Raw genomic sequence first — 15,947 nt, 5'->3', positions numbered from 1 at the left:
TTGTCATTAATTATGGCACTTCCAAGCTTTCTCTAATATGTCAATTTTTAATTTGATCACGTTTTGTCGCTACACGGATTTGTCTTTCTTCTTCTTCGGGTACCATATTATGTGAAGCTGCACGTCTCTTATACTTTTTAGCAAGGAATATTTTTTTCTGTCTGTTTTTTTCCTTGTAATACTAGTTTTTGTATCGAATGTGGGGATTCCCTCAACACATGTTCCAGGTAAGAAATTTTACGTTGTACTGTATCCAACAATTGTCTTTGTATGCAACTACTCCTGGAAACCTAACCATTTATGAGATAAGAGCTGTCAACAGAATACGCAGAAGAACTATATCTTATTTTTATTTTTGTTAATATTTTTTATTCTCGTTTAATACGAAGAAAGTTATCAGCAGATAATCATATTTCTTCAAATTTTGTTAGGACTACCTGTCATTTTTTTTTAGATTTTTTCTATCATTTTGCCTTCAGTATTATTTTTTTTTATTTTTTAGCAACTGTTTTTGGTATAGTCTCACTGATTAATTTTTAGCAGTAATTTAATTCATGAGTATCTTCTATTTTTGTTACTAAATAATATATTTACGATTTTATAAATAGTTAAGTAACAAATTTAGTAGATACCATCGTATTATTTTTGTTTAATATAACATGGTAAACCAGTTTTGGTTAATTCTTAATTAAATAACATCAATAAAGAACGATCTAAGGTACACATTTCCAGTTTCGTTACTTTTTTAGTAACCCACATAATTACTGGTCAGGTCTGTATTATTTTTGAATACATATCTCGTGTTAAAATTAAAAATGGAACCTAACATTCAGAATTTCTCCGACACACGACATGTACAACAATTGCAGACAAATACTAATAAAACCTATTAATCAGCAACTTCTACACTTTTTCCATCCAAACTTCAAGCGATTGTCTTTATAGCCTTAGAAAATACGAAGCTGCAAGATTATTTAATTCCTCTGGGCAATCTAATTCAACCAAAACTATTATATTTTCGTCTCGATTATCAAACAACCGGATATGTATGTACCTTGCCGGCAAACAACTGGTGGACGAACTCATGCAAAAGCACGGACAAATAAAAATCGAGGTCAATATTTTACAAGCTAGAAGGCTTATATCTCCAGCCGAACGTATCGTTTTATCAAACGTATGTCCCACAATACCACACAGTTTGGTAATTTATTATTTACAAAAAATAGGACTTAGTCTTCTCTCTCCAGTCATTTTTCTAAAAATCAGTTCCAATCTTCTTGAATACAATCATATTTTGAGCTTCAGAAGACAAATATACGTTGGTCCTCACAGTATCTCCTTACCCAACTCATTTACTATAGACTTCGATAATACAACATATCGAATTTTTTATCTCAAGAAACTATGGCCTGTTATACCTGCAAAAAGTCTGGACACATCGCCACAAATTGTCCCGATAAAATGGAATCAATAGAAAATTCAAGTAACAGTCAACCTATCTCTTCTTCCTCAGCCGAAACTCTGCCTCAACCTACAACTACATTCCTATCTAACGAACAAATTCCTATCGAAGAAAGCTCAGCAAATAATCTGAATAATTCTAATATAGAAGAAAATCAAGAAGTTAGCAACATGGACATAGCGTAACTGAAGAGAACAGTTGGTGATAACTCGATTGAGAATTGGACACACGAGACTTATTCACTCATATTTATTGTCTAAAAGCGATCCACCCGTATGTGAAATATGTAATGTACAAGTTACTGTTAACTATTTGACAATATTGTAAAATTTATCTTTGTATTCTATAGCCGCAGCTAATCACTATTAAGGTGGATGCGGCTGTATATTCTAAATAAAAAAATATATTTTTACACTTTCTTCATTTTTAGTAAGAGTATTAACAATCCCGATATGTATTCTAATTACTTATTTCAACATGCATAATTGCATAAGTATATAATGAGCATAAAAGTTCATTATATCCTAAAGAACCTCAAATAATTTTCAAGCTTTCTGCGTCATTGTGCTCTATTTCGGTCCTCTAACACCGATCTTCTCAACTTCCTGTGTTACCCCATCTATCCACCTTAGCTTTGATCTGCTCTGTCTTCCTATTCCCACCGGCTGAACTGTTAGAATGTTTTTTTATTATGTTCGATTCTGTGGCCCGGACGACATGTCTTGCCCACTGCAGACACTTTCGTTTGATTATAGTGGCCATATCTTTTCTATCAAACTTATGCTTGTAGATATTCTGCAGTTCAAAATTATATCTACGCCTCCATATTCCGTTTTCACAGGCCGCTCCGAATATCTTGCGTCGCGTAGTATCCTTCTTGCTTTTTTTTTTATCCGTAGAGAGGATTCGTCTAGCCCTTTCAGGCCTGAATTTTTTTGAGTGAAAATGAAGTTTCCCTTTGAATAAATACGATATTTATCTATCGATAAGTATCCAAAAAAGGTGTAAAAAATGCAGAAGAAAAATTCATTGTTTGAATCTGTCACAAATGACATGTCACGTTCGTGCGCTCTGGGCTTATGTTCTATGAATGCAGGATCGTAAGTGTATGAAAAAATTCATTTTTATTAAACGTAAAACACCATTAGGGCCAAATAAAAATTATTTTTATAATTGTTTAATATGCTATTACATACTAACTAAAATAGAACAAAATATTTTGGCTGAAATGCCATGTCTTTCCATTGCCTCTTTGCTGAACAAGAGCTCGTTGAAGGAACAGGTTCTTCATCCAATACAGATTCTTCATCTAATACAGTTCCTTCAATATCCTTGTCATCGTTGTTATTTTTAAACATTTGAACGTCAAAAGCAACATCATTTTCGCCATCTAAATCTTCTATTTCGGACTAGTTACCATCATTTAACACCTCTAGAGCCAAATCGTGGGTGAGAGGCACACCTGTAATAATTAGAAAAACTACTTTTATCATTAAAATATAGAAAAATTAATAAAAAGTCAAACCAATAAATATTTAGTATTTTAATTTCCTGCTATTGAAAATTGAATGTGTGCCGGCAACTCACTATCGTGATATTCAAACATTACGGTACAAGATCTCTACAAACAAACCAATAATTTCTTAAATCTTGTTTATTATCTTGAAGTTGAAACTTTATCTATACCACAACCCCGTTACAATAACATAAACACTTATAAAAAACAAGATATCTTTTACTTACCTTTACCGGTTTTGTCGTCAAAATACACAGCCTTCTTTATAGGGTATTCTATTGCAAACTAAGCGCGAATTCGTTAAATAATTTCAGTTACTCTGATAATACACGATAGACACAACATATTGATATCATCTTTCCTAGTAAAAATATGTTTATTTTGATATTGATACCCACATAAACATGAGCTCACGATCGTGTAAGCCGGTCACGAAAGGGCTAGTTAGGGTCCATGCCTCTGATCCATATAAATGGGAACGGGAGTTATCAGTGTTCTATACAGTCTTATACGAGTTTTTGAGAAAGACGTTTGTTGCCGAAATAATTTTATAGAGCATGATAACACCTACTTGCAATTATTATGATGCACCTTTTTATTTTCCCTGATATGTTATTATTGGGGTTAACCGATTTCCTTATATATTCGTTCTCTTTGACCACTTAGAAATTTTGGTCATTTGGGTGTTTGGGTAAATCTCATAATATTCATAATAATGATTGTTCATAACGATTACAATAAACTGTATGCCCAGGGCTTAGCCAAGCAGTTAGGAGATGCTAGGAATATATTCTACTAATGCATCAAACACTTTACCCATATAAACTGGTATCATTTTGTACTCTGCACCGAGTACAGTGTGAAACAAATAGATTATACAGTTTACTTTAATCGTTATTGACACTTACTTCATCTTCCATCATTAGATTTTGTTTCACATTATACTTGGTGCGGATTATAAAATAATAGCGGTTTATATGGGGAGAATATTTGACGGAGAGATTCCTAGCATCTTACAATGGCTTGGTTATACAGGCTTTGGGTATACAGTTGAATGGTTATCGACACTCACTTCATATTCCCTCTTTAGATTAGTACAATATTTAAATATATCTACCAGTTTTAATTATTTTCTGTCTTCTTGCTAAGCCTTTTTGATAACGGGTAAACCTATAAACACGTGTCAGAGAATGACAGAAGACTCCAATTAATCAAAACGAAACCGTTTCCTTTTATTTTGATTCTTAATAGTGTTCTTCTTGCTCACTATCACTATCAGTATCTTTTGTTCATTTTTTATTACTCGTTTTTTCGTCTTCTAGGGAATATTATGTCATAGAATATAAATTATAACATAAATCTATATTTTACATCTACATCTACTATTTTACATGTACAAGTTGTGCTATTTAACTGGCTAAAGGATTTAGTATAATCCTGAAGGAATCAAATTTTTTTGTAACATGTTCATTGTTTATAGCTTCACATGTTATGTTTCCCGAATCCCGAATTAGTTAGTGCATAGTTAATATTCCAAAGTTAAGTTCAAAGCAGAGACGGTTAGAAAGGGTTGTGGCAACTTTTTGTTGTAATACTCATTAGTAACTTCGAGATTAGTTTAATTTCGAGTTATAATTGGATATGTTCGCTTTACTGACTTTTACACAAACAATTATAGGGAAAAATAAAATTTATTTTCGTAGTTAATTAGTAATTATTAATATTTAGTAATTAATATTCCTTGACGAAAGTTCGTTGATAAAAGCTTAAGAGCGTAGGAGCAAAATTTCGGAGCAATTCTCTTTAAATACATTAATTTTTGTCGAACCCCGAGAAAATTAATAAATATTTTTGAAAAATTTAAACGCAGAATGGAAGACTACTTTGAAAAGATATATTTGAAAATAAAAATCATACTTAATTTTCTCTTATTTTTCACCCCTGTTAAACTTACTAAAATAAACATTATAGAATGTTTTAGGGACTTTCGACCCTCGATAATAATGTAATATTTCAGTCTGCGTTTAAATTTTTCAAAAATACTTATTAAGTTTCTCAGGACTCGAAAAAAATGTATGCATTTAAAAAGCATTTGCCGGAAATATGGCGTTACTGCTCTTTAGAAATACGATTAAGAGTTAACAATTCAACAGTAAGAACTTTGATTTTAAAGTTTGTTTAACTTATTTTGAAAAGCAGTCAATATAAACTATTAAATTATTCTCCTGTATATGGGTGATTCGCCAAAATAAGCGGCATATTGTGTAACTCGCTTTTTTCTTAAGTCCTTTACATACTGTGTTTCAAATTGTGTTCCAAAAGTTAAGTTATACAATAGATGAATTTACGCCACTTAACATTAAATAAAAAAAAGTATTTTTACAAATATTCTATGAAATTTTAATGTCAAAATATCAACTCCTAGGCTGTAACCCACCTTGGTTTTTGATGTGTTTTATAGTATTACACACTGAAAAGTTACAAAAGTGCAGATTATTTTGTCAATAATTAATTAAAAACCCATTGTAACTTAAAACTGTCAAATTAATAATTTTCATTTTTAAAATTAAACCATAAAAATCTACTACTAAAAACTGTAACCAACTTTGTGCATCAACACCGAGGCCTCATGAAAATATATGAAAATTTAGGACAAACTGCACTATACTGTATGGCAGGCAGCTTGACAAGAGAGGAACGCTTCAGTCTAACCCAAATTGTGGAAGAAAGTGGACGAACATAATATCGTTAAGCGATAGAAAATTTTTCAATGTGTCTTAAGCTAAGCGTATGTTTTTATACAGTCAACACCGAAGCCTTCATAAAAGCTTAACTTTGCTAATTTTTTAATATGATTTTCTTCTAAGTATGTGCTATAAAGTTTTTTTGACACACGATGAATAAAGCAGAATTATTTTTAATATTTTGTAGAAAGTAGAATTAAAAATATATGAAATCATCAACACCGAAGCAATCAACTCCGAAGCCCAGTCGTGCCTCGGAGTTAACGAACGTGCCTCGGAGTTGTTTAAAGTGTGTGAATGGTCATTCTTAAATTAAAAAAATACAATTTAAATTTAGTCTGATATAGGAAAAGGGTTACTGAGTAAGCTGTCAAGATGTTTCGGTCGGTTTGGTAATTATCTTCTTTTTATAGAAAATGGCTCGTATACACTGGAGTACGACGGAAAAATGAAGGCGAAAGCCCCCAAAATCGTTAAATAAAGATTTTATGAAAGAAAGTAATTTTTTATGCATCTATGCTTATTTCTGTAAGAATATATCATTTTGGGTAGTCTTCTCTAATGTTGATAAAAGAGACATCTGCTGTCTATGTAGGCACATTATGTGAAAACATGGAGCTCATGTGTGGAAGCGGATAACAAATAATTATGTTGACATGGAGAAAAGACAGAAGAATGTGTAGAAAGGAAATGCCAAGATTGTGCTCAAAAGCAGATTAGATTTTTGAAGTTAAACGGAAAATACACGGCTACATATTGGAAAGTTTTTTCAACACGAAGGCCGGTCTAAATCAACTCCGACGCAATTGATATTTTACCTATTTTTCATGATTTTCTGTAGTACTTTATATCAAAATGGAAGTGTTTTGTATAGTTTTATTACATACCAGTTTTTATTTAATTGTTACGATCATAAATTTCAATTAACAGTGAATTACGTCAACACCGTGGACACATGTCAACTCCGAAGTCACATTTCCGTTTTTTTGGAAAATATTTAAAAATTATCTCTGCTGGTATCATGGGTAAGTTGAATAGCTCATTTTATAAAATATATTTAAAAATGAAGTAATTCTAAACCATGTTTTAAATTAAATTTCTCTACCTCGAAATTGCCGTCTATTTTGGCGAATCACCCTTATATAATAATATGTATAAAATAGTGAAAGAACACAGTATTTGTTTACCCACAACCGCCATATTAAATAATTTTTAAAAGATCATTCCAATGACCAATCAGAGCAAACGTGTAACGTTCATCTGCGCGTAGGACTAATAATTTGTGATGAATTCGCGCACATTTACATTAACTCTAAAATCTAGAGAATAATAGTCATCTGGACACCTCATAGACTCTAAAATGTTCTATTGGGACCGTGCAAGTTCGGCAAAGCGACCCCTATTTCTACGCTCTATACTAAAATTCGCACTTTTAATTATATTGGCCAATTATATTAGTCCTGGTTACTGGATAATTGTCAAGGCCATAGTCCAAAAAAATAATAAGAAGAAAAAATAAGATTCAGGTTATGTTATTAAAACGTAAACAAAAATGTAAATTTGTATTGCAAGCAAAATACAATTAATTAAATTTACCTTTATATAATAATTGCATATCATATCAATATTGTGGAGCAATATATAATTTTTCTAAGTCAATGACAGAAGGTATGAAATATACGTCAATTTGACAATTTCAATTGACAATATGAATTATTTAAGATAGTTGCAATATTTCTCCGCGACTCGCGCAGGGTCGTTTCTCGTTTCCCCTTCCAAGTACTTGCACACCGCGAATAATATCTAATTCTTCTTCTTGTACCATGCCCTTTCAGAGTGTTGGTTACCATCATAGCTATCTTAATTTTATTCACTGCCACCCTGAATAGCATACTTGTATCAACACAATACCAATCTCGCAAGTTCTTCAACCATGAGGTTCTTATTCGACCTGGACTGCGTTTGCCTGCTATTTTTCTTTGCATAATATTTTGCAGCAACCTATATTTTGGGCCCTCTCATTAAATGTCCGAAATACTCCAGTTTCTCTGTTTGACACTTTTTATAATCTCAGTAGTCTTGCTGAGACGTTCTAGTATTGGGAAGTTTCGAATCTTCTCCACCCAAGACCCTTTTAAAATCCTTCTTTAGCACCACATTTCGAAAGCCTCAAAGCGATTTAAATCGATTTTATTCATAGTGCAGGACTCGACACCCTAAAGAAAAAAAAAGAATGTGTGTGTACTTTGTACGCATGCAAGAAGTTATACTTCTATTATATGATTTCAACGAAATTAGTATATTTGAAACAGTTTATTTATATTTTATTTAAATATTAAACTGATTTTAATACTTACTACTTTTCAAAAATTTTTATTAAAACAGTACCAAAAATTAAAAAAATATAAGAATGAAACACACACACACATTGAAAAATGCCACAAATGATTTATAAACAATAATTGTCGGAAAATTTTTTAACTAGATACGTATTTTCTGAAAAAAAAATATATAATAAATATACTTACAATCATAAAATGTATAAAAAAACAAAAAAATATAAGTTTCTATTGGGGTTCGAGCCCGCTTATGTTTGCGCAGTTAGGATTGGAATTCATTCATCTTACACTTCTACCCACGGAGACACCTGCATCATGTGGAAAGATCGACGAACTAAACAGTTTAAACTTATGACAATTCTGAATTTAACCAACTTATTTTGATTTTTGTAGAATATTGAAATATTGAAATATTCAAATACAACAAAACATAGAGTAAGAAAACGATATATTGGGTGAATATTGACAGAAATTTTGATGGTAATCAAATTATGTAACTCAAAGCATCACATGTTATTTTAATAGGTTCATTTTAAATTTTCCAACTTGGGAAAACGTCAGGAAAAAAGTTTGAGCATAAAGAGACTTGGTGGTGGTCAAACGAAGTACAAGGAAAAATAAAAGAGAAGAGAATATTATATAAAAAGTGGCAAGAAACCAGATCCGACATAGATCTTCAAAACTATATGGTGGCGAAAAAGGAAGCGAAAGTAGCAGTAGCAAAAGCCAAAGCAGAAGCGTATTCAAACCTATACGATCAACTTGATACCAGGGAAGGCGAAACGAAGATATATAAAATAGCCAAACAGAGAGCAAAGAAAGCAAAAGATTTTAATCAGATTAGATGTATCCGAGATGAAAATAATAAAATACTAGTTCACGAAAGGGAAGTCAAAAAGAGATGGAGAAAGTACTTTGACAGCTTATTAAATGAAGAATTTGACAGACAGCCTGTAGAGCCAACGGAGACAGTAGCAGAAATGGTCACCAAAATAACCAACGAGGAAGTGGCTCAAGCGCTTCAAAAAATAAAGAAAGGAAAAGCGGTAGGACCAGATGATATTCCTGGGGAAGTATGGAGAGCATTGGGAGAGACAGGAACAAGGTGGCTAGCAGGTCTATTTAATAGAATTATGGAAGTCGGACAAATGCCAGACGAATGGAGAAGCAGTATACTGGTACCTGTTTACAAAAACAAGGGAGATATACAACAATGTACAAACTACAGGGCTATAAAACTGCTTAGCCACACCATGAAAATATGGGAAAGAGTAATTGACAGACGGATACGTGAAGAGACCGAAATATCCGAGAATCAATTTGGCTTTATGCAGGGTAGATCAACAACAGATGCAATTTTCATTATAAGGCAATTGATGGAAAAATACAGGAGTAAAGAAACAAATGCTCATATGGTATTCATTGATCTTGAGAAAGCATATGATAGAGTTCCTCGAGAGATTCTGTGGTGGGCACTCAATAAGAAAGGAGTCCCTGGTGAATATGTAAAGAATGTGAGGGATATGTATGAGGGAGTAACGACTAGTGTTAGGACAGGTGTGGGAGAGACTGATAAATTTCATGTGAAAGTAGGATTGCACCAAGGTTCTGTGCTTAGTCCGTAATTATTCTCATTAGTTGTGGACCAGATAACAACGAAACTACAGGGTAACATTCCATGGTGCTTAATGTATGCTGATGATGTCGTGTTAGTAGGAAATAGTGAAAGAGACCTAGAACAAAAACTGGAACAGTGGAGACAAGCTCTGGAGGAAAAAGGTTTAAAACTTAGTAGGACAAAAACAGAGTATTTGGAATGTTCATTTAAAGATGGAGCTACTACAAATAAAATGGTATCTTTGGATGGTGAAATGATTGTGAAAAGCAATAGTTTTAAGTACCTCGGATCGGTATTACAGAGTAATGGAGAAATAGATGGAGATGCATGCAGTAGAATTAGGGCTGGATGGATGAAGTGGAAAGAAGCGAGTGGTGTGTTGTGTGACAGAAAAATTCCAATGAAGCTGAAGGGAAAATTCTATAAAACAGCCATAAGACCGGCTATGATGTACGGAACTGAATGTTGGGCAGTGAAAAAGAAAGAGGAACAACGAATGCATGTGGCGGAAATGAGAATGCTTAGATGGATGAGTGGAGTGACAAAGAAGGATAAAATTAGAAATGAGTATATTAGGGGAAGTCTAGGTGTGGCACCAATTGATGCCAAAATGAGAGAGCATAGGTTAAGATGGTTTGGTCATGTTCAACGTCGAGACGTTAATCACCCAATACGAAGAATAGCTGAAGTGCAGATTCCTGGAAGGAGTAGGAGAGGAAGACCAAAGAAGACCTGGGGGGAGGCGATAAGGCAGGACATGTTGGTAAAGGGGATTAACATTGATATGACCCAAGACAGAATTGTGTGGAGAAATGCAATTAGGGAAGCCGACCCCGCATAGGGATAAGGCAAAGAGAATGATGATGATTTTAAATTTTCCAAATACGTAGGTACCTATGTAATTTTTATTGGGATACTGAAACATTTACAATTATTACGTACCTGTCGCTTTTAAAATCTATTTAAAAAGTCACTACAATTATAAACTTGCTTTTTTCTCTGCAATCACAGCAATAAAATCTAATATACACAATATTTGTTGATCCATAATCTCCAACAATTATTGACAGATGATTTTAACACCCAATACGATTATACTGTCATATATAACGATATTGTATGTCGTTGTGCGCATGCGCCAGGGAATGTAAAAATTCACCCTCGTGCCTAAAGAAGTGTAACTTCAAAAAGAGAATACGTAGCAGTGAAGTAGGCAGATCCTCAATGCCAATTTTTGGTCAGTGTTACATAACACCTTGGACATCCTTCTAAAAGCGGCTTTGGCCTGTTCTATCCTATATCTAATTGTTCATGTAAATTCCACAAAAACTACAATCATTATACAATATCACCATTACCATACCTCGAAAAGCAATAGTTGACAAGATAAAAAAAACACAGATAAGCTGTTACCGCCTCTCTAAAACTAATCAATAAGTTATCAATTAAGTGAACAGCAATTAAACATTACCCGATGTTCATGTTAGTGTCGATGCTAGTATTCGTAAAACTGAATCTAAAAATTAGCTGTCAAGCACCAGATTAGCATATTCAACCCGGTTTTCCCTAGATAATCTGTTTTCACACGCTGGTAATGAAATCAACTTATGTTGGCTTCGTTTAGTATAGTCGAGTACAATTTGACGTACACTGCTCAAATAAATAGGGGGAATGACTTTTAGCTCCTTTTTTTTTGGACAAAACAATATAAAAATAAAGTAAATGAAGATACATTTAATTAGAATAATAAATTATAGTAAAACCTGGGTAATAACCAGCACTATACAACGGATTTTCTGCATTTAAAAGTAAAAAGTGGAACCTTTAAATTTAGGTCATTTGGATTTACGATTATTATTGCATCAGTTTTAATGGTCGGATAGTTTCAGTGAATGCTTGAATTCGTGGTTGACTCAACATGACATACTGGACTAAGACTAAATTTCTACAGTTCTTTCTTCTTCTTCTTCGTCTTTTTCTCAATGTAAGTTCGACGTTTTTGTCTTCCGTAGCAGTCTGTTCACCCAGTCATTTTCTCTGAGATTCCTATCTACCATAACATTTCCTATGTAAGTTTTCCAACTCATAGGTAGCAGGTCTTTTTCTCCATTTTCTTACCGGGGACTGCCAGTCCCAGTCCAATTATGTTTTCGGTCACCTGTTCTCTAGCATTATTTTTATATGTCCGTACCACTGTAGGGCCCTGTTTTCCAACTTTTTTGTAATTGATGTTGTTCTGAAGCTATTTCCTTGTGGCATTTTTATAATTAAGTATTTTCTAGGGGAAATAAGCCACAATTTTACTAAAAAGTGAATTTATCAACGTTTCGAAGCCCAAATCGAATTTCGTTGTGAAAATACAAAATACTATTAAAATAAACAAAAATGTTGCTAAGTAAAAAAATTCTTCTAATAATTTATTTAATCTGACTCATGTATATTGGCAATTCAGACGTATATTATACATTTTAAAGTAGCAGACTTTAAAATAATATCGCCAATATTTATGAGTTGCGTTCCTGGGATGACTTTCCTAAAAGATAGTTCATTCGATTACATGAAATCAATCCCAACTCAAGAATATCCGTCGCAAAAAAATCGTAGCATGTGATCTGTCTTTAAAAAGACAACCAAATGTAACGATGACAGTAAAATTCTCGCGTTAGAGATTCCATAGTAAATCACGAGGGAAAACCAGGAAAAAACCTCGTGATACTATCCCTACATCGTAAGTATTTGGTCTTACATTTAATTTACCTTCAAAAAACTCATACCAAATTCTGATTTTAATATGTTTAAATTATAAATAATATTAATAATACATAGATATACAATAAGTAATACTAATACATAAAATTTGTACTAACTCGATATGTTATTGACTTACTAATCGTGGTATTTTCATTCTATTGACTTCCTCTTTCAGTATGGGTAACCACATCCTACTGCATTCTACCGAGGAATTTGCGACACAATCGGTTTCATTTAGCATAATTAGAGCCGCTTCTTGGATTTTTCTCTTTTTACTATCTGATTCTTTAAGGACTATACTTGAATCTCTCCACTGAATTCTATGTTGGGATAATGAACATAGAATTCAGTGGAGAGATTCAAGTATAGTCCTGAAAGAATCAGATAGTAAAAAGAGAAAAATCAAAGAGACGGCTCTAATTATGCTAAATGAAACCAATTGTGTCGCAAATTCCTCGGTAGAATGCAGTAGGATGTGGTTACCCATACTGAAAGAGGGAGTCAATAGAAAGAAAATACCACGATTAGTAAGTCAGTAACATAACGAGGTAGTACAAATTTTATATATTAGTATTACTTATTGTATATCTATGTATTATTAATATTATTTATAATTTAAACATATTAAAATCAGAATTTGGTATTAGTTTTTTGAAGGTAAATTAAGTGTAAGACCAAATACTTACGATGTCGGGATAGTATCACGAGGTTTTTTCCTGGTTTTCCCTCGTGATTTACTATGGAATCTCTAAAGCGAGAATTTTACGGTCATCGTTGCATTTGGTTGTCTTTTTAAAGACAGAACACATGCTATGATTTTTTTGCGACGGATATTTTTGAGTTGGGATTGATTTCATTTAATCGAATGAACTATCTTTTAGTAAAGTCGTCCCAGGAACGCAACTCATAAATGTTGGCGATATAATTTTAAAGTCTTCTACTTTAAAATGTATAATATACGTCTGAATTGTCAATATAAATGAGTCAGATTAAATAAATTATTAGAAGAATTTTTTTACTTAGCAACAACATTTTTGTTTATTTTAATAGTATTTTGTATTTTGACAACGAAACCCGATTTGGGCTTCGAAACGTTAATAAATTCATTTTTTAGTAAAATTGTGGCTTATTTTTTGTAATTGAGTATTCTACTTTCATTCTGTTCCATATTTCCTCTGTACTTATTCTATTCACTCTGCTGATTTGTAGACATCTACTCATAAAGTCCAATTCAACCGTTCTTATTTTATTTCGTATTGTTGTTGTCATTGAATATACTTCCGCTCCATATAGGGTAATATTTAGCACTATGCTCTGAAAGGTCTTTTTTGTTTTCTTTTGTTAGAGTGTTGATCCATATCACCCCATGGAGTAATTTCTTGGCTTGTGTTGCCCTTGCTGTTTTCAGTTATATATCTTTCATTCCTTTATCTTTCATATAAGTACCATCTCATCTTATCATTGGCCCTAAATACTTAAAAGTGTTACAACTCTTAATAGTCTCTTCTAAACAATTTAAATGTGCAAACTCCATACCATATTTTTCTTGGGTCCCCATAGCTCATACCCTTCCTTTAATTTCCTTATTATGTATTCCATGTCCTCCCTATCTTATGAAACCATCGTAGGCGAAATATAGTAAAATAATATATTCTCTTGTATTGGTATGCCCATTGTTCCACATTTTCTATACCATTGTTTTTAGTTTTTCATTGCTTAACTTTATTTGTACATGTGTGTCATTATACAGTCTCTGTGTTAGCTTTCACCAATTTTTCTCTAACGTGCATTCTTCTCATTGCTTCTCACTCCCACAGTTTCTCTAAGTCGATAAAGGTCAGATTTGTTTCAATATTTTTCCCCTTTTTTTTCTATCACCTAATCACTTTTCTATCACTTTCTATCACAAGGAACTTAAAAGGGTGCATTTTTGGCCCTAACTTGTTAATAATTTATAAAATCCTCCGAACACACTCAAGGCAATTATAGAGCTTGTAGCTATTGAGGTCCACAAACCCAAAAATCTTGTCAGATACCCGGCCGGAACAAAGTTCCGGGAATAATTTATTTCTCTGGAACTCTGGACTAACGGTGTTTTGGCACGCATCATGATGCGAGATTTAGCTGGAAAAGTCTTTCCCATCTTCTGGTAAACACGTAGAAAAAGGAATAAACAGAAGGAAATAAAGGAATAACTTATTCCATTAGTAAAAATTTGAGATAAAAATTGTTTGTGAACTCATAAAAACAAGAAAAAAGCAATAATAAAATAAAAATTACTACATAAAACAAATAAATATCAACTTGGGAAATAGTAATTACTCCTAAAAAATAAAATAATATTCATCTAAAAATCATAACTGCTGGTAGATACACTAAAACAGCAATTTGAATGTAGAAAAATGTTTTTAAATAATTTATTTAAGCAGTGTATATCAGAAAGTAATATTCTCTTGCTTTAACTATTAATTACACATACCTTTTTATTTATTTATTCGCTTCATTTAAACCTTACACTCAACAGGTGACCATGCCTTTGAATTAAAGAAGCGTCGATCCCATAGGCTAATTTCGTGGGTTGAAATTCCACTAGGATACTTTTCTGACAGCGTAAGTTTGAATAATAATGCGGTTTTACGTTATAGTTTTTATATAAATGAGAGTAAAGTAAATAAATATAGAAATAATATGCCGTACGAACAAACATTCAAAAATATTCCCTTTTTTCTAATACTGAAATATTTTTTTGGCTTAAAATTCAACCAATCACCGGAAAACGTTTTCAATTGCGATAGAGATTGTCGCGAACGGTGAATCTGCATTTTCTGTATTTTCTTATATTTTACTATATTTTACAAATTGTGGTATACGTTTGCTTGATTTGTAGTTGTATTCCACTCCGGTCTGTTGTTTTTCTTTTTCATCTATGTTTATTGGAAGAAAGTGGTCAATCTTCTAAACACCGTACTGGCCATGTCCCGTTAAAGATGACCTGACGTGTGTTGGTCAAAGGACCATTCCTTTCCTTTTTCTGACAATTTGAGTTACTGCCTCCAGTACTGCGTTGTATTGAGTCTTTCCCCATTGCTACCTGCATAATGGGATTTTTACTTATCCTTTCTACTTTCCTGAGTTTTTCGTTTATGTTCCGTCTAACATGTAACCGCCTACACTCGAATTAGTCCAGAGAAATAATATTTTTCTCGTGACACATCATCCTCCAGGCCGAAACCAAATTTTTTGAGTAGTATGGACATCTATATTAATAACTTTTATGTTTCCTGCAGCCGATTTTGATGATATACATACTTATAAACAAATGAAGATCAAAAACGGTAAATTTTCGCTTTTTCGTCTATAACCAAAAAGTTAATCATTTTAAACAAATTTGAGAGTAGGAAACTCATAAATCGTCTAAAAAATTTCAATATGGCGTTGGCTGAATATGTCTGTCCTTATTGGTTGCTTAGAAAATTGAAAAATAATTCATAAATTTTGAGTTTTTATAAATATTCAT

At 32.6% G+C, this 15,947-nt stretch overlaps 1 protein-coding gene across 4 annotated transcripts in view; it reads left to right on the top strand.

Annotated features, from left to right (window-relative positions):
- LOC114324757 (ras-related protein Rab-3) overlaps window positions 1–15,947 on the top strand; it is a 148,569-nt gene that overhangs the window by 117,485 nt on the left and 15,137 nt on the right. The window contains exon 2 of one of the 4 annotated variants that reach the window (XM_028272588.2): window positions 14,955–15,040. The exons of the other annotated variants lie outside the window; for them this stretch is intronic. Coding sequence (XP_028128389.1) covers window positions 14,955–15,040 — 86 coding nt within the window. The remainder of the gene's footprint in view (window positions 1–14,954; window positions 15,041–15,947) is intronic. 4 annotated transcript variants of the gene reach the window in all.

This window comes from Diabrotica virgifera, chromosome 3 (genome assembly GCF_917563875.1).
Source record: "Diabrotica virgifera virgifera chromosome 3, PGI_DIABVI_V3a".
NCBI lineage: Eukaryota > Metazoa > Arthropoda > Insecta > Coleoptera > Chrysomelidae > Diabrotica > Diabrotica virgifera.
This window is presented reverse-complemented; position numbering and strand designations above follow the sequence as displayed.